General features: G+C 49.7%; 1 protein-coding gene across 2 annotated transcripts in view; it reads left to right on the top strand.

Annotated features, from left to right (window-relative positions):
* The window catches only part of NPEPL1 (aminopeptidase like 1), a 96,749-nt gene that overhangs the window by 28,680 nt on the left and 49,688 nt on the right, over positions 1-18,381 (top strand). For both annotated transcript variants that reach the window (XM_078651843.1, XM_078651844.1), the window contains exons 7-8: positions 1,042-1,119; positions 12,454-12,554. In XM_078651843.1, the coding sequence (XP_078507969.1) occupies positions 1,042-1,119; positions 12,454-12,554 (179 nt within the window). The remainder of the gene's footprint in view (positions 1-1,041; positions 1,120-12,453; positions 12,555-18,381) is intronic.

The raw sequence follows: 18,381 nt of genomic DNA, 5'->3' as shown, positions 1-18,381 counted from the left end.
CGCCCAGCATCTTCAAATTCGGTATTCCTGCTGTCAATAGGGGGTTTTATTTGATCTCTGCCCCTTCAGGTTGGGATTTAGGAAGCGTACATCGGTTCCATGTTAATATGCTGGCAGGATTTCCGCTCCAGCCGGGAGGTTCGTAAGAACTCGTGTTACTCGACCATGTTTAAGGTCACCCTAAGTGCCAGTATTGGCAATTAAGTGCTGGTGCCAAGCACCGGAAACCACCGGCTAAAATTAAGCACTGGTTACTTCCAAATAGCAACATCCCACCTGTAATGCCAGAGAGCACTTGCAGTACTTCGAACAGAATTGTATTGTTCATTTAACTGTGTGATTGATGAGAGAGTAAAGGTAAAAGTTACTGCAATTGACAGGGGGGAAATGTGCTAAAGCTAGAGACTATGTAGAACGTATTTATGATGTAGGCTAAATATATCCTGCTCTCATACCTTCTACCTTTATTTCTCTGGAACATACGTGTTGTTAGTATTCTATAGCTATGTGTCATTTGTAAGGCATTGCAGCACACATTGGGTGTACAATATAAATCACTGCAGGCTCCTGTGCAATATGTGTTTAAAGTCATTATTGAGTAGTGAGGACAATTCAGAGTGGACCTCTTTCAGGGTAACTTCCCTTCTATGCTTAAAGCGCACTACTGACTGATTGGTCTAAATTAATGTTGAAGTTCAGCATCACATGCCAGAGCAGGGTTCTATCCTTCTGTATGCAGCACTGCAGTGTTGAGATTTTCTGATTTGACTTGGCTGAAGCACCTCCATTTCTTCAAGAGTCCGTTCGTAAGATTGTTTGGTTCCAACTCTGTTCACCCCACTATATTTGCAGACTGGACACAGATCACGTCCATAATCGGCATTGCTTCTGATCATGTTTTGATTTTTTGGGAGACCATATTCTAACTCTTGAGAGGACCATTTACAAAAATGTTTTAATTGGTAACGTTTAACGCAGTGATTGGTCTGATAGTTGCATAAATTGATTATTTAAATGTGAAATAGATGTTCATTTTTCTAGACTACAATGCCTGGTATGAAGCGAGATTGTGGCGGTGCGGCTGCTGTTCTTGGGGCCTTTAGAGCTGCAGTGAAGCAAGTAAGTGACAAATCATGGCTTTCCCCTATTAAGAGTCTGTTTCCGATCAATGTGTAAGGGTTTAATGTACAAGAAGTCTTAGTGGCCCTGTGTGGCTGCTGCTCCACTAATCTAAACAGACCGGAATCCATGCACAATACAGACTGCATGAATAATTAATAAAATGCGACACTCATAAGTTATGTGAATTAACCACATTGTGTGAAATCCACAAGTAACCTACAAAAGAAACAAGCAAGTAGTCTCTTTCTGTATTAGCACTCTCTAGCCACATGACAGACAGAAAGGCTTTGAGAATATGGGTTGTTTGTTGAGGGGGGTGTGGACCCTCTTCAAGCAACAGCCACAATCCCTGTCCGGGTGAACCACTAAAGTCACTAGGTTATCCTATGTTCTGTTTTTATTGTATTTTATGTTACTACTTTTGCACTGTTATCTTTGCATTTCATATTTGTCTTTGCTTAAGGATAATGGTATTTAGATGGGGAACCTTTATTTTTTCCTCATCTTTCTTTCTTGCTTGTTTCTTCTTTTCTGTTTTCTTAAGTCTTTTTCTCATGTCTCTTGTGGACTCTGAGCTTTTCTGTCCCTTTCTACGTTTATCTCCGTTCATTGCAGCCTGTAGTCCTGTGTGTTCTGTTAATTTTCCATTTTCCGGCTCCATTCATTCCTGTTCTGGCCAGTGGGTGTGCTTTGGAGTTGTGTGTTGTACTTTCTTTCCTTCTTTTCTCTTACGTTGCTGCTTCTTTTCTTCTTCTCTGGTAAGAAGGGAGGATGGTTTATATGTTTGGTTTGGTTTCGTTTCCTATCTTCTCTGTTTCTTGTTATCTCTCGCTGCTCTTCTTTTATGGGTTTTCTCTCGACTTCATTCTTGTTGCTCTTCTTTTGGTGTTTTACGGTTCTGTTTGCTCTATTTCTCCTCTTTCTCATTTCTTCTCTTTTGTTCTTTCTCTGGTTTTTTTATTAGGGGGATAGGAGAAAGGGGGATATGTTGTATCTTGACTCCCATGTTATGCCTTCCCTCTCTGTGGAATCCTCATGTGATGTCACTTCACAGAACGTTGGGAGTCAAATAGCCACAGTTGTCTGGGCTGAGCAGCATGCTGGCTGCTCCTGGTGGGGTCTCCCTGTGGTCTTGTGCCTATCTACTTATCATCTTGTAACTATCCTGAAATAAACCATCTTTAAACTACATGATCACTTGTGGACTTGATCGTTACACTATGCTTAAGTGTGTGCTAGATTGGAACAAAAGCCATCAGGCCTAACTTGGAAGCAATGTGTAAAGTATTTATGCAGCCTCAAACAGCAACACAAGTCCAAAGCCAATTTAGAAAAATAGAGTACATTTTAATACATAATTTGACCCCAAAACGACAAAAATCCAATTAGTAAAACCAGAATTGTGAATTTTAAGGTAAAAACTAGCACCTAAAAGATCAAACGCCCAACTGCAGACATCTAGTAAAAAAAAATATGGCCGATTGTGATGAAGCGTGAGTCGGATACAAAATGGGATGGATGGTGCCTGGTCGGCGCGCACCTTCAGACTTAGAAGAAATTTCAACAAAACGTCTCTGAGAAGTTAGAAGTCCAGCGGGGCAAAGCATCAAGCAGTGTTCGAGGTGTAGGCGTCGTTGTCGGAGAGCCGCTGAAGTCGTGGTAAAGATTTCCACATTCAGACCTAGTCTCTTTTTGGGAAGTCCAAAAACTCAAGCAGGACAAGGTTGGAGGCTATAGCCAGCGAGCACTCCAGGATTTCCTGCTGCTACAACTTCAGGCCAACTGGCGATGCACCTTGGATGGAAAGAGGAGCAAGTTTTGTTTTTTTGTCTAGATTGGGGCACCGTTGCCACCATTTCAAGGGTCGAGGACGGGTGTGGCCCACACAAACATGTATGTAGCGTTGATTCATTTTGTTTATGCTAATCTCCAACTGTTATCCTGGCTCCTGCTACTGTCCTGGCCCCTTTTCTGGGCTTCTTCTCCACTCCTGCACTTGGCTGGACTGCTGGTACTGTAGGAGAGATTCCTGATCATCACTCCCTGGAGAAGGGAGTAGTTGACAAGAGGCCTGCTGGTCCTGGTATCAGTGGGGGATTGATGGAAGTGCCACTTATACTGGAGCTAGACAGCGAAGGCAGCCCATAAGTGTGCGTCTGGCGGCTTAGTGTGGTGGAGTGGGATTGACTGGTGTGTCTGTCCAACAATGAGCAGGAGCGCAGGGGATTTGCTGAAGTGCCTTCGGTGGCCATGAGGAGATGGCAGATGGGTGGACAGCACTCTCAGAGTTTGGGGCCTTAAGGGTTGGGCATCTCCTGTGGCCAGGGGAGGCGAAATCCGAGAGCTAAAAATTCCGAGATTTCTTTAAACATCTGTCCAGTTGTATTGCTTTTTCTTACACCTGCAGGGCAACAGTTACTTCGTTTTCTATGGCAACATGCCAGTGGTCATTTCTTCATGAAACAATAACATAGCACATTTGCCAGGTAGTCAATAAGTGCAGAATAAAACTATTTGGCAGTCACCTTCAATTTAGTAAATTCCAAATACGTACTTTGCCAAACTAAGTCAGTATGTTACTAGTTTTGTCTTTACTCCATTCTTTCTAAGGCTGCTCTTTACATTTTCTGACACTCATGGAAGAACTGTGCACAGCCAAACTTAAATCCTTTTTGACATTAAGTAGCATACTAGTAAATAAAGTGTGACCCTAATTCACTTTGCTGCTCTTCCTAATCATTCTGTGCACCCGTTTTCATTCTGGCCTAGCAACGCGCTTGCATAATAGCAGCATTCAACAGCTTCTGTTGACTTGTGTCCTTTTCACTCTGTTTGTAAGCACTTTGTTTTAGTATTCAGATAAAGAGAAGCTGCAAAGGAAAATATTTAGTTGTGTTTTCATGCAACATATGTGAGGTTTATTGTACCCAGCCCTTTTACTTTTATCATTGGTTCATAATTGTACCTTCAGATGTTACGGCACCCACTCCCTAAGCAAAGGGCTGGTGTAGAGCCATTCAGAGTGCCTTGGCAGTCTGCTTCAGAGCGGCTTGGCAGTCTGGTGGGTCCATTAAAAAACAAATAGTTATGTCTTACCTCCCCATCACCCCTTATAGCACTGCTGGGATATGTTGAAGATCTTCCCAAGTTCACAGGCGTTTTTGTGCTCTAGCACTGCTTCTGGCCAAAAGGGAAGTTGCTATACACTGGGGGAGTAAACAACCCCCCACACTGAAGTGATGGATGTTTAGCATGTCTTATTGCAACACTAATTGTGAGCTATATGCCCAGCTACAGCCCCCTATATCAAGTCCGCTTGATATATGGCAGCCCTTAAGAATGTATTTATTAGCGCAAACCTCTGTGAGCTCACAAACAGAACAGGATCCCTCCTCCGTACTCTGAAGGAAACTCACTATAGGAGTGACACCTTCCATTATATGTTGAACTCGGGGAACACAAAGAAGTAAATTGTTGTGTCTTGGTTAAAATGTATAAATGTGGATGGAGTAGTTTCTGTCCTGTAACTCCAGTTCTGTAGTAGGGGTATCTCTGTTATAGTCATAATCTAGTGAATAGTCCCGCCCATGTGCGTGGACCCCGGAGCAATCAAAAATAATCTCTTACAGTGTCAAAAAATGCAGAAATGCATAGACACTTAAGAGAGAATTTAAAGACAGATAATGCAGCCAAAAAAGGCTACACTGTCCAGTACTTCAACTAGAAATTCCACCATAAAATCCACAAAACAGCAAAAGCCTGTACAGATTTCCATTGCTTTAACAGCAAACTCCCTCAGGAATGATAGAGAGAAGAACCTGGACAGACAAGCCCCATAGGCTGCCATTATGTGGCTTAAATAGGATACTGTGCCTTTAAGGAACCTTCCAGAACCTTCTCCCAGTATCCCAGAATGCATAGCAGGTCCAACTTAGTTTCAGTTCTTTTTGAAGGCGTAAAAACGCCAGACCTGTAGCATTATGTATCTGAACAAATCTCCACCGGGGAGGAGGGCGGGCGCTTATGACTATAACAGAGATACCCCTACTACAGAACTGGAGTTACAGGACAGAAACTACTCCTTCTGTAGTAGGGGATCTCTGTGTATAGTCATAATCTAGTGAATAGAATGGCAAGCCCATCCCCACAACAAGCGGCGGTGGAGAATATGAAAATTACGCCACTATTGTGCGAACAAATTCCGCAGCGAAGCCTGCCCAACCTGAGAGTCTGCCCTGGCATCAGTGTCCAGGCAGTAATGCTTAGCAAAGGTATGGACCGACTTCCAAGTGGCCGCCTTGCAGATCTCTGCAAAGGGAACATTGCGAAGCATAGCTGTCGTGGCAGCTTTGCCTCTGGTGGAATGAGCCTTAGGTTTACCCCCTAAGGTCTTATTAGCTTTGCAGTAACACAATTGTATACAGGACACAATCCACCTAGAAATGGACTGTTTAGAGGTAGCAAGACCTGTCCTGACTGAGCCATAATTAATGAACAATTGGTCAGACCTACGAATATCTTTAGTCTTATCAAGATAAAACTTCAGCACCCTCCTCACATCCAGGGAATGTAAAGACCTTTCCGCTGGAGATGACGGATTCTGAAAGAACGTAGGCAAAGTGATAGTCTGATTGATATGAAAATCAGAAACAACCTTGGGAAGAAATTTAGGGTGAGTACGCATAACAACCTTAGCAGCATGAAACACAGTATAAGGTTCTTGGCAACACAACGCCTGAATCTCACTCACCCTGCGGGCCGATGTAATGGCCACGAGGAACGCCGCCTTCCACGACAGGTGCTGCAACGAAGCCTTATGAATGGGTTCAAAAGGCTCCTTCATCAATCTGGACAGCACCACATTCAAGTCCCACGAAGGCGAAGGAAGCCTGACAGGAGGGAACACTTTCTTCAAGCCTTCCAAAAAATCTTTGATCACAGGGATTTGGAAGGAGGAAGTCTGTGAAGGGCCTTTCCTGTAGGCAGTCAAAGCAGCCAGATGAACCTTAATGGAATGGACATTAAGGCCCGACTGCGCCAGATGTAGTAGATATGGAAGGATGACATCTTCCTTGCATGTCGTAGGGTCATAGTTCTTAGACTTGCACCAGATGCAAAACCTCTTCCACTTGTAAGCATAAGAAGTCCTAGTGGAAGGTCGCTTAGCCTCCTTCAGTATGTCCATACAATCCTCTGGGAGATTCAGAGGGCCATATTGCACTATTTCAGGAGCCATGCCGCCAAACTCAAAGACGAGAGGTTGGGGTGAACCATCCGCCCCCCGAACTTCGCGAGAAGGTCCGGCCTGCACGGCAGCTTCATGTGAGGAAGGAGAGAGCGGTGAAGCAGGTCCGTGAACCACCACTGTCTGGGCCATTCCGGGGCAATCAGAATCATTCTCGCCCTGGATTGGGACAGCTTGATGAGAACCGCCGGAATCAGGGGAATTGGTGGAAAAGCGTACAGAAAGCTGTTCGACCAGTTGATCCATAACGCGTTCCCCAGCGTCCCCGGCTGGTAGTACCTGGAGGCGAAGCCTCGGCATTTGCTGTTTTCGGCGGTGGCGAACAGATCCACGTCTGGAGTTCCCCACCTTGCGAAGACTTCTCCTAGTACTTCGTCGTTTATGACCCATTCGTGGTTTTCCTGAATCAGTCTGCTCAGCTCGTCTGCCTGAACATTCTGCACACCTGGCAGATGGGTGGCCGTTATCGACAGTCCTCGAGCCAGAAGCTAGTGCCAGATCGCCTGCGCCTCCTGCGCCAGAGTGCGCGATCTCGAGCCCCCCTGCTTGTTGAGGTAATACATAGTTGTCGTGTTGTCTGTCTGAACAAGCAGAGAGTTGGTCTGAAAGGACGGGTGAAAAGCCTTCAGTGCCAAGTGCACAGCCCTGAGTTCCAGGAAATTGATGTGGTACGTGGACTCCGTCAGGGACCACGTCCCTTGAATTTGTAGGTCTCCGGAGTGCGCTCCCCAGCCCTGGAGAGAAGCATCCATCACGATAGTCTGTGTGGGAATGTCCTTGTGGAAGGGAACCCCTCTGAGGAGATTCTCCTTCGAGCACCACCACTTCAGAGACTGAAGAGCATGCAGAGACAGTCGTATCTTGTCGTCCCAAGATCCTCTCCTCTGGTCCCATTGATCCTCCAAGCACTCCTGCAGCGGTCTCATGTGCAGCCGCGCATGTGGCGTCAGGAAGATACACGAGGCCATCGATCCCAGCAGAGAAGACACCGTCCTCACTGTCGTGGATGGAGTAGACATGAGAGCCTGAGCCTTCCGAAGGAGACACGCTTGCAGACAGCGTATTGATGGAGGCTCCCAAGTACTGGATGCGCTGGACCGGAATCGGGACCGACTTGGACATCTTGATGTGCAACCCCAGCTTGTTCAAGAGAACGCACGTCTTCTGGAAGTGTGCTTGAGCTTCCGAGAAGGAGGAGGCCTTGATCAACCAATCGTCCAGGTACGGGTAGACAAACACCTTGTTCTTCCGCAGGTGTGCCGCTACCACTGCCATGCATTTCGAGAATGTCATGGGTGCAGACTTCAGCCCGAAGGGCAGCACCGTGTACTGATAGTGATTGGTGCCGACTTGAAAGCGCAGAAACTTCCTGTGTTTGCGTGCAATGGGCACGTGGAAGTATGCGTCCTGTAGATCTATGGCACACATCCAATCTCCTCGTTGCAGCTGAGGGTAGATTTGATGCAACGACAGCATGCAAAACTTTTCTCTGCAAATCCACTTGTTTGCCTGTCGCAAATCCAGAATGGGCCTGAACTCGTTTTTGTCCTTCTTGCGGACAAGAAAGAACCGAGAGTAAAGACCTCTTCCTCTTTGAGACAGAGGTACGTCTTCTATCGCCCTTTTCCTTAGCAGAATGTCTGCCTCCGCCTGAAGCTCGCGCAGTTGATACTGCGAGCTGACGGGAGGAATCGATGGAGGAGGGCTGGTGAAACGCAGACTGTATCCATTGCAAACAATATTCAGCACCCACTTGTCCTGAGTAATTTTTCTCCACTCTGCCAGAAAAAATTGAACGCTTCCCCCCACCGGAGCGGGTAACGGACGAGGGGGAAGTAACTGCTCAGGGTCGAGACCCGGCCGGGCCCTTGGAAGCGGTAGAGGACTGTTGTCCCCCTCTACCCCTCTGACGCTTCTGGAAGGGTCGTCTGTATTGCTGCTGCTGATGTTGTCCGGCAGACTGCCCCCTTCCACGACCCTGCGACCCGAACCGCCGTTGGAACTGGCGGTAGGGTTTCCTCTCCTTGGGTTCTCCAAGCCCACCGCCGTCAGGGTCTCCGCCTCGGCCTTCATCCTGGCCATCTCGTCATCCGCGTGTTTTCCGAAGAGGGTATCTCCGGAAAACGGGAGATTCGCCACACGTTGTTGTGCTTCCGGTTTAAGCGACGCCAACCTGAGCCAAGCATGGCGTCTCTGGTTAATCCCGTGGCAGTATCCGTGCGCAGACAGCAAGGAGATATCCGCCGCGGCGCTGATGGCCTGGTTAGAGACCAGCATCCCCTCCTGGACGATCTCCATGAAGTCCTCTTTGCGGTCTCGAGGAACGAGGTCTGCAAACTGCTCCATTGAGTCCCACAGTGCACGGTCGTAACGTCCCAACAACGCCGAGTCACTGGCAGCTTTCATCGAAGAGGAGGACGTACCACACGCCTTCCGACCAGCAGAGTCGATCCAGCGGCTCTCCTTGTCTGGAGGCACCGTGGATGCAGGGGGGAGGTGGCATGAAGCTTCCGGGCCGCCGTCACAATTACCGAATCCGGCACCGGGTCCTTTCTCAAGAAGGCTGGGTCCGAGTCCGAAGCTCTGTACTTTTTGAGGAGCCTGGAAGGCACAGACTTCACCACTGCCGGTGTCAGGAAGAGCTGTTCAGCCGGCTCGAGGAGCCCCGGCACCAGAGGCAGCAGGGGGCGAGACGTGTTTTTTATGGAATGTCTCAAAGATCACCGAAGTCGAAGGTGTAGGCGCTTCAACCTTGATCCCCAACTTCGCCGCTCCACGCAGGAGAACCTCCTGGAATGTGCCTATATCGTCTATCGGGGACACTCTAGTCTCCGGCGAATCAGACAGTGTGGGAGAGTAAGAACGGGTCCCAGATGCAGAACGTGACCTGGACCTACGCCTCCTATGGCGATGCCTGGATCTCGATGAAGAACCACGTCCACTCCTAGATCTGTCCCTTCTCCCCGAGCGAGACCTCGATCTCTTGGGTCTCGGACGTTCCGTTGGCCTCCCTGGTTCAGAAGCCTTAGGCTTCCTAGGAGTCTTCTTCGGTGGCGTCGGAAACTTGGGCATCGACACCGCCCTCGGCGGAACCGGGGGTGGGGGAGTAACCGGACGCGGGGCCTGCGGAGCCGGCAGAGGAGGCACTGGCGGAGGGGTCGGAGCCTTCGGAGGCGGACCCTTCGGTAAAGGAGGCAACGAAGGAGGTGCAGAAGGCTTCTTCGGGGTATAAACCTCGGAATACGCCGTTCCTGGCGAGCCATCATCCTGTTCGGACCGTGGGGAGCCCCCCGCAGTCCTAGGCCTGTCCTTACGGCCTCCCGACGCCGAAGATCGGTGCCCAGACGACGACCGTGGATCCTTAGACGTCGAGCGGCCCTTCGGCGTCGACCGTTTCTCACTCTTTGACGTCGACCGGTGTCCACGTCTCGACGTCGACCCCGACCAGATGGACGAACCACGAAACCTCGACGACGAGCGATGGTGCCTCGACGGCGACCTCGACCTCTTCGTACGTCTCGACGTCGACCTCTTGGATTGCCTCGACGTCGATCTCTTTGAACGTCTCGACGTCGATCCCTTTGAATGTTTCGACGTCTTCGGCGCCGGAGACTTCTCCCGTCTCGACGGCGGTCTCGATGACGAGGATCCCCTCGACGACGATGTCCTTGACGGCGAACGGCGGTGTCGCCTCGACGGCGAGCGCCGACGCCGGGCCCTCCGATGACGACCACTCGACGGCGACGACGAGGAGATCGACACCGGCTTCGACGGCGGCCGGAACACGCCCCTCGACGTCGACGGGCGACGTTTTCTCAACCCAGAGCCCTGGGGAGACCGGGAACTGGCCGTGGACCTCCCTCTCGACGTCGTGGTCATCGCAACTGACCCAGACGGAGATCTTGGGCGCAGGCTGGACTTCCTGCCCCTGGGGAGCCCCCCAGAGGCCTCAGCATGGGCAGAAGGAGCCCCTCCTGACCCACCTCGTGCCTTCAATCTTCTTTCTTCAAGTCCCTGAAGTCTGATTTTTCTCCTGTCCTTCAGGGTCCTTCCAGAGAAGCCTCTACAGATCACACAGTCCTCAGGGATGTGGGAAGAGGGAAGGCAGAGGATACAGACCTCATGGGGGTCTGACTTGGCCTTCTTCCTGGAGCACTCCGGGCATTTGTCAAATAATGCTGGCATTATGGACAATAAAAGAGTGTAGGAACCCAAGAAGAAAGTCACTAAAGTACTTTAAAAGCACCAAAAATCGAATTTAGTGTAAAAACACCAACAAAACCCTTGAAAAGGGAGAGCTCAATGCTCCAGGGTCCTGCTTGCAGGAGCCGGAAAAAAGAACTGAAACTAAGTTGGACCTGCTATGCATTCTGGGATACTGGGAGAAGGTTCTGGAAGGTTCCTTAAAGGCACAGTATCCTATTTAAGCCACATAATGGCAGCCTATGGGGCTTGTCTGTCCAGGTTCTTCTCTCTATCATTCCTGAGGGAGTTTGCTGTTAAAGCAATGGAAATCTGTACAGGCTTTTGCTGTTTTGTGGATTTTATGGTGGAATTTCTAGTTGAAGTACTGGACAGTGTAGCCTTTAAGGCTGCATTATCTGTCTTTAAATTCTCTCTTAAGTGTCTATGCATTTCTGCATTTTTTGACACTGTAAGAGATTATTTTTGATTGCTCCGGGGTCCACGCACATGGGCGGGACTATTCACTAGATTATGACTATAACAGAGATACCCCTACTACAGAACTATATTGTTTTGATTGTCATCCAGGGAAATACTATAAATAAAGATTTAGAAAAATAAATAAATCATATTTAGAGCACCCTCCTAGAAACATCAGTTAGCAATGGTATCCACAAGTATATTCCCCTCGATTAGTGCTCACCATTGATTGGAGAAAGTTATGTCACCAGTCATTTGAAAGTTCTGGGCCCGTATTTCTCCTAGGGCACACTGTCCTATTTTGCACAGTGACCCACCATTAAACAGGTGTGCTAGGTGCAATAAGGTACAATATACCCTATTAAGATGAAAACGCTGCCCTTAGGGAGCCTTGCATTCATTTTAATACGGAGTGGCCGCTTCAAAACAGCTTTGTGTTTTTAAACTGTGCAAGCGGCAAAATGCCTGCACTTCAAAAAGGGGTTAGAGATCCCCCTTGCAGGCGGGTGCAGTGAGTAACAGCAACCGCCTGCACTTTGAGGTCTTGGTGTTTTTTTCCCTCCTCTAGAGGGCTGCCTTCAGGGGGCGCACTGACTTTCACAGGGGGCGCACTGATTTTCAGTGCACCTCGTAGGGGCAGGTTTGCGTCTACGTCCGCATCCATTATACAGCGTAGGTGCAGAGGCAAAGTGATTCCTTTATTTACTTTGGGCCAAGAACCGATGCAAGTGAGGGAACACCCTTTTAAGATAGCGCTGGCACTAAATGTGCACCACCGCTATCAGCATTACAAAAGGAGCTGCACAAGAGTCTGCCGCCCCTTTTGTAATACCATAGTGCCCCAGATTACAAAAAGCAGGAGCACATACCAGGGCACTAATGTGTAATTCGGATCCTGGTGTATTGATGCGTAACCCGTGCAATTAATATAAACCATTCAAACACCTATATTTACTGTGGCCCATCAATTAGAAAACTGAAAGTAATGCTTCTGATGTCAGGATTCCTACTTTTAAAATGGTTAGCTTGGCAACTGTGTTTGCCACTACAAAGATCCCTCATGCTCCTATTACAGCTTGTCACAAGAGTGGTAACAAAAGTTTGTGTTCTAATATGCATAACACTCAGGGATACATAACTTTGAGTTAAAATTATTGTACTAATACCAGAGCCCAAAAGGCTTGATTACTCTAATGTGAATGAATTGAAAGGTTTACCTTGATCTTTAGGGTTCAGTGCTCTTTACAATCTGTTGTTGGACAATATGTTGCATACGCTTATATGGAAGCAAGACCCTTCTGGCATTGTCACACGTTTCTCTAATCTCTTTAAGTTCAATATACCAATGGAGGTTCTCGTGTAAATTATAGCCTTTGCCAGGTAGTCTTCTGTTTTAATTGCCTCTTGTTTCCTTGCTCCAGGGCTTTAAGGATAATCTCCACGCATTGTTCTGCTTGGCTGAGAATTCTGTTGGACCGAAGGCAACAAGGCCAGATGATATTCACATTATGTACTCTGGAAAGTAAGATTGTCCCCCTTTATCTTTCATTGCGAGTGTTCCTTGTAGAGTATGTTTCCTCTTGTAGGGTGACCGTAGAGAAAGTGAGATTGACCTCCATTCTTGGTAACATTTGTTCTCCTGGGTAGCCATGCATTCTAAGAAAGGAAACGCTCAGACAGATCGAATGATTTGGATTATTTTGTAACATGTTTGTTGATTATCAATTGACTGCTAAGAAATAATTAGACCAGGTAGCAGCACAAAAACTGCCGTACTTGCAGCAAGGGAGGAACTAAGGCCTATTTTGGATCACGGTGGATCCACAGCCCTGATGCTACTAGATCTGAGCGCTGCCTTTGACACCATCTTCCAGCCTCTACTGGTCAAAAGGCTGGAAGAAGTAAACATTGCCGGAACCAAATTAAATTGGCTTGCCTCCTTCCTCCAAAATAGACCCTCCGTGTGTGAAGAAGCCACACAGTTGAAATTAATTCTCTAAAATGTGGGGTGCTTCAGGGTTCCTCACTAAGCTCTACTTTGTTAAACCTGAACATCCTCCCGTTGGCAGAGATCATAAAGCCATGTGGTTTCTCCTCGATATCCTACTCTGATGACAGGCAAATAATCATCTCCCTCTCTCATCAAACTGAATGGATGTCCACCCTTCTCAATAACTGTCTTAAGCTTGTTGTCGACTGGATGGCTGCAAGCAGTCTTAAATCAAATGGGGAGAAGACGAAGGTGATGGTGGTGGGAAACAACCCACCTGGTGGATTGAGCTGAATTGGCAACACTTTCTTGGCTGTCAACCCACCCCTAAAATGGAGGTCAAAAGTTTAGACTTCTGGCTCGACAATAAGCTCTCAATGGAAACCCAAGCTAAGAAGTTGGCAGCAAAAATGTTTCAGTCTTCTCAAGACTCTGAGAAAGCTATTGAGAAGGCTGCCTGAAATCTCACGTAAAGTGGTTGCAAGACTTGGTTATCTCACAACTTGGCTATAGGAACTCCTTGTTCTTGGGAAGTCCCAAGTCTGTCCTCAAAAAAGACTCCAGGTTACACAAAATGCTGCTGCCTGAATACTGTGAAAATTCCTAAACATTAATTTGCAACCACAGCCCTGGCAATCTTACACTGGCTACCAGTACTCAAAAGAATTCCTTAAAGTCACTTTTTCTTGACATCGAGCAATGTATAAAAAAGGTCCTAGGCCTAGAATTACCCCCAGGCGTCAGACTGGAGCCGGAATTTTTTTTTTTCGTCGGCAATACCTCAGCGCGTCGTAAGGTGGCATCGGTCGGCTCTGTGTCCGTTGTTGGCGTCGTGGTCACCGGGATGATGTCGCGGTAGCTACTTAGACGCCGCCCTCGCACGCAGCGCAGATCCGGAGAGAGCAGTACCTCCAGTCACTTTTTGACTGAACTTTTTGAGCATCTTTTGTCGACGTCTTTTTGAGTCCTACGACTCATGGTGCACATAGGGATGCCCGGCTTCAAGGCTTGTGGTTCCTGCACCTGACTGATGTTGGTGACCAATCCGCACCACGTGTGCCTCTTTTGCCTGGAGCGCGACCACGACCCCAAGTCGTCCTCCGACTGCCGGACTATGGCTCCGAAGTCTTTGCGGGAGCGGTCCCAAAAGCTTCTTAAGTACCGGCGGTCGGCTCCGTGCCATTCGAGGTCCTGGCTGCAAGGGAGGTACAAGGACCGGTCGCAGAGCCATCACCACTCGTCATCCAAGTCTTCACACTCTGGGTCAGGTAAGTCAAAGCACAAGAAGTCAAAGAAGCATTGTTGCTCCCCGACTTCTCCCCGTCGGTTGGCTGACGTGATGAGGGATGTGGGCGGTGCCCTACCCCCCATTGAACCCCCCCCCCCCCCCCCCCCCCCGGAGCGACCCCTGCCCAGCTTTGTCAGTTTTACGAGGCAATGCATGCCATCTTTGGGCAGCCCCACTCCGCCGGTGCGACTGCGGGCCCAGCGGACAGGGTTGTGGGTCCTAGGCCTACTCAGCCGGCGGCTACGGCGCCACAGGGCCCCCATGGATCCAGGCCTGGATCCGGATCGGTGCCAGTTGACCTCATTACACCTTCACCAGCGCTGCTTCCTTCGGCACTGCACCCGGACTTGACGCCTGTCGTGCCCCCGGCCGGCGTCGACTTCGGCCTCCATCCTGATGTGGACACTGAGCCGGAACGGTGTCACTCGACGCCGGATCCGGTGCCGAGTGGTGTCGTTGTGCCCCTGTTCACTCCTGGGGTCCCTTTCAGGCCTGATTGGCACCCGGAGGATAAGGAGGAGGACTGGGAGGAGTCCGGTGACCCTCTGACCGTACAGTTGGATTATGACCCAGACTGGAGAGAGGACCTGGGGGATGCCAGTGGTCTCAATACCTCCCCAGACCATGGCATGTGTCTCCCCATACCGTGGCTATGGAGGAGGGCGCTTCCTATGCAGTGGTGTTGCGTAGGGCTCCCGAGGCTCTCCACCTCAAGCTCACTACAGTGGCGGTCAGGGCTAACCTGACAGAGGTGCTTCAACCGCAAGCAAGCTCTTTGGAGCCCCTGCTGCCGTTTAAAGAAGCCCAAACTGACATCCTTTTGGGCGCCTAGTCCAGGGCAAACACTGGGACTCCCATGGATAAGATGATTGCCCGACGCCACTGCCCGGCCCAGGGCGACCCCACTTTCCTCTCCCAACACCCCACCCCTGCGAGCTTGGTGGTCCAAGCCTCTACCTCCAAGAGCGCATTCCCCAACGCTCCACCAGATAGGGAATCCAAGAAGCTGGATCATCTTGTTTTTTTCTTCTGCCAGCTTGGGGCTGCAGTCTGTAAACATCGCATGTCTTTTTGACCGTTATTCCCACTTTGTGTGGGACACGATTACGCAAGTGCTGGCTCAGTGTCCGGAGGAGGCCCGGACTGTACTCTCCCAGGCTGTTGCCGCGGTGAGGGACGCAGCGAAGTTTACCATCCATTGTGGGCTGTATACCGCGACTCTCTAGGCAGGACTATTTCCACATCGGTAGCCCTTCGACGTTATGCTTGGATGAGATCGACTGGCTTTTCTGAGAATGTGCAGAACACCCTTATGGACATGCCATTTGAAGGCCGTCGCCTTTTTGGTGACAAAGCAGACAACGCTCTAGAGCGTTTCAAGGACTCGCTGGCTTCGGCCAAGTCCTTGAGCCTCTCCAACCACCCTGCGCAGTCTGCTTTTCGCCCCTTTTGTGGCTACGGAAGGGGTGCCTCACTACATCCCTCCCATTGCCACTGCCTAACGCAAGTTCCCCAACCTTCGCCTCCGGGTATGTGGGAACCACCACCGTGGTTCTTGAGGCCAGCGGGTGGGCCAGTCCACCAACACCCCCCCCCCCCCCCTTCTGCTTCTGCCTCCAAACCTTCCTGGTCTGACATTTCAGGTCCATCAATATCCAGTGGGCGGCAGGATCCGGCATCTCCTCCCTCACTGTCGCACCATCACATCGGACAGGTGGGTTTTGCAGATAGTCTGAAGGGGCTACTCCTTCCCCTTCGAGGCTACCTCTCCCTCCATGCCACCTCAGTACCATTGTATGTTGGAGGATCATCTGGGCCTTAAGGAGAAGTTCAAGATGTTGAGGCTTGCTCAAGCCTTGACTGCCCCAGACCCTGTAGACTGGATGGTAGCGCTGGACTTGCAGGACGCTTACTTTCACATCCCTGTCCTGCCGGCCCACCGGCGTTACCTGCGGTTTACAGTAGGCCATGAGCACTTTTAGTTTACCGTGCTCCCCTTTGGCTTTACCAGCGGCCCTTGGGTGTTCACGAAAATGATGGCAGTGGTCACAGATCATCTGCGCAGATCTGGGGTTCCAGTCTTCCCCAATCTTGGCGACTGGGTGTTGAAGGCAGACTCACCCCAGGCTGTCGTCTCCCACCTCCAGACTAGGGCTGCCCTCCTGTATTCATTTGGGTTCTCCATCAAGGTGCCGAAGTCACACCGGACCCCCTCTCAGAATCTCCTCTTCATCTCAGCGGTTCTGAACATGACCAGTTTTGGGTTTATCCTTCCGAACAGCGAGGCCGGGATATTCAGGCTATGATTCCGATCTTTCAGCTTCTATCCCAGGTTTCGGTCAGGATGACCCTGAGGCTGCTGGGCCTCATAGCCTCCTGCTGGTCGATCATGCCAGATGGAATATGCGGGCTCTGCAGTGGGACCGGAAGTTCCAGTGGGTGCAGCATCCGTGGAATCTGTTCTATTGCATCCAGATCTCAGAGGGCACGGCACGTCAATTGCAGTGGTGGCTCATAAACCAGGATTGGGTCACGTCAGGTCCCTCTCCCTTCCCCAAGCAGAACACACAGTGGTGACAGACGCATCCCTTCTGGGATGGGACGGCAACATGGGAGAGGCGGCGATCAGAGGCCTCTGGTCTCCGGCGGAGTCCGTGCTCCAGTTCAACCTTCTGGAGCTTCGGGCGATCCTTCTTGCACTCAAAGCCTTCCTTCCCTCTGTTCAGGGAAGAGTAGTGCAGGTGTTCACGGACAACACCACTGCCATGTGGTGCTGCACCAAACAAGGCGGGGTGGGGTCGTGGACCCTATGTCAGGAGGCCTTCTGCCTCTTGACATGGCTGGAACATCAGGGCATATCCCTGGTGGTTCAACACCTGGCAGGTACACTGAACGACAGGGTGGACAAACTCAGCCGCAGGTGCATGATGGCTCACGAATGGCATCTTCAATCAGAGGTGGTACAAGGTCTCTTTCAACAGTGGGGAGAGCCTTGGTTAGATCTATTTGTTACCGAAGAGAACCCGCAATGTCAGCAATTCAGCGCATTGTTATTTCCAAGGCGGCACTCGCTAGGCAAGGCTTTTTGTCGCGAGTGGAGTTGTGGTCTTCTACACGCCTATACCACTTCTGCCCAGAGTGCTGAAGAAGATCAAGCACGACTGGGCCCAAGTCGTTCTCGTGGCTCTGGATTGGGCACGAAGAGTCTTGTATCCCAAGCTGCTTAACATAGCCATCGATCCTCCGATCAGACTACCTCTTCGGGAGGATCTTCTGTCGCAGCAGCATGGGACGGTCCTCCACCCAAACCTGTCCAGCCTCCACCCCCTAGCGTGAAGATTGAGCAGCGGCAGTTGACGTCATTCGACTTGCCTCCTGAAGTCTGTGATGTAATCTTGCCAGCCAGGCGTCCCTTCCACTAAAACGGTATACGCCTGCTGATGGAACAAATTTGTGGCATGGTGCGCAGCAAAGACTGTGGATCCCTTTTCTGCCCCTCTTTCCGAGGTTCTCTTGTTCCTCCTTTCTTTGGCCCAGCAGGGCTCTGCTCTGGGCAGTATCAAGGGCTATCTCTCTGCCATTTCTGCCTTTCTACGGCTTCCTAATCAGCCTTCTCTCCAAGTCCCCGGTTGTAAATGGTTTCTTAACGGGCATTACTCATCTCTTTCCTCCTATCACCTTCGTAATGCCTCAGTGGGACTTGAATTTGGTCTGAACCTATTTGATGTGCGCGCCCTTTGAGCCGCTTCACAACTGTCCTCTACAACTCTTAACTCTTTATTTTGAAAGTTTTATATAGCGCGGACAAGATCTTTGCAGATATCAGAGCGCTTTACACAGCAGGAGTACATGAGCGAGCATAGTCAGATAGATAAATCAGAATCATGTAAATCAATAATACAGGTAATACAAATAAACAACGGGGTCAAACAGGTAGTACAGATCGGTGCAGAGTCTATAAAAGAGTCCGAAGTAATAGTTCAGGTGTATTTTGCCATGAGGATAGCTTTTACTTCTTTCTTAAAGAGTGTAGTGGAAGAGGAGCTCTTAAGACTGCATTCCTGGTAGCCA

This window comes from Lissotriton helveticus, chromosome 7 (genome assembly GCF_964261635.1).
Source record: "Lissotriton helveticus chromosome 7, aLisHel1.1, whole genome shotgun sequence".
Classification (NCBI taxonomy): Eukaryota; Metazoa; Chordata; class Amphibia; order Caudata; family Salamandridae; genus Lissotriton; species Lissotriton helveticus.
The sequence above is the reverse complement of the archived record's forward strand: the minus strand, read 5'-3'. Positions and strand labels throughout refer to the sequence as shown.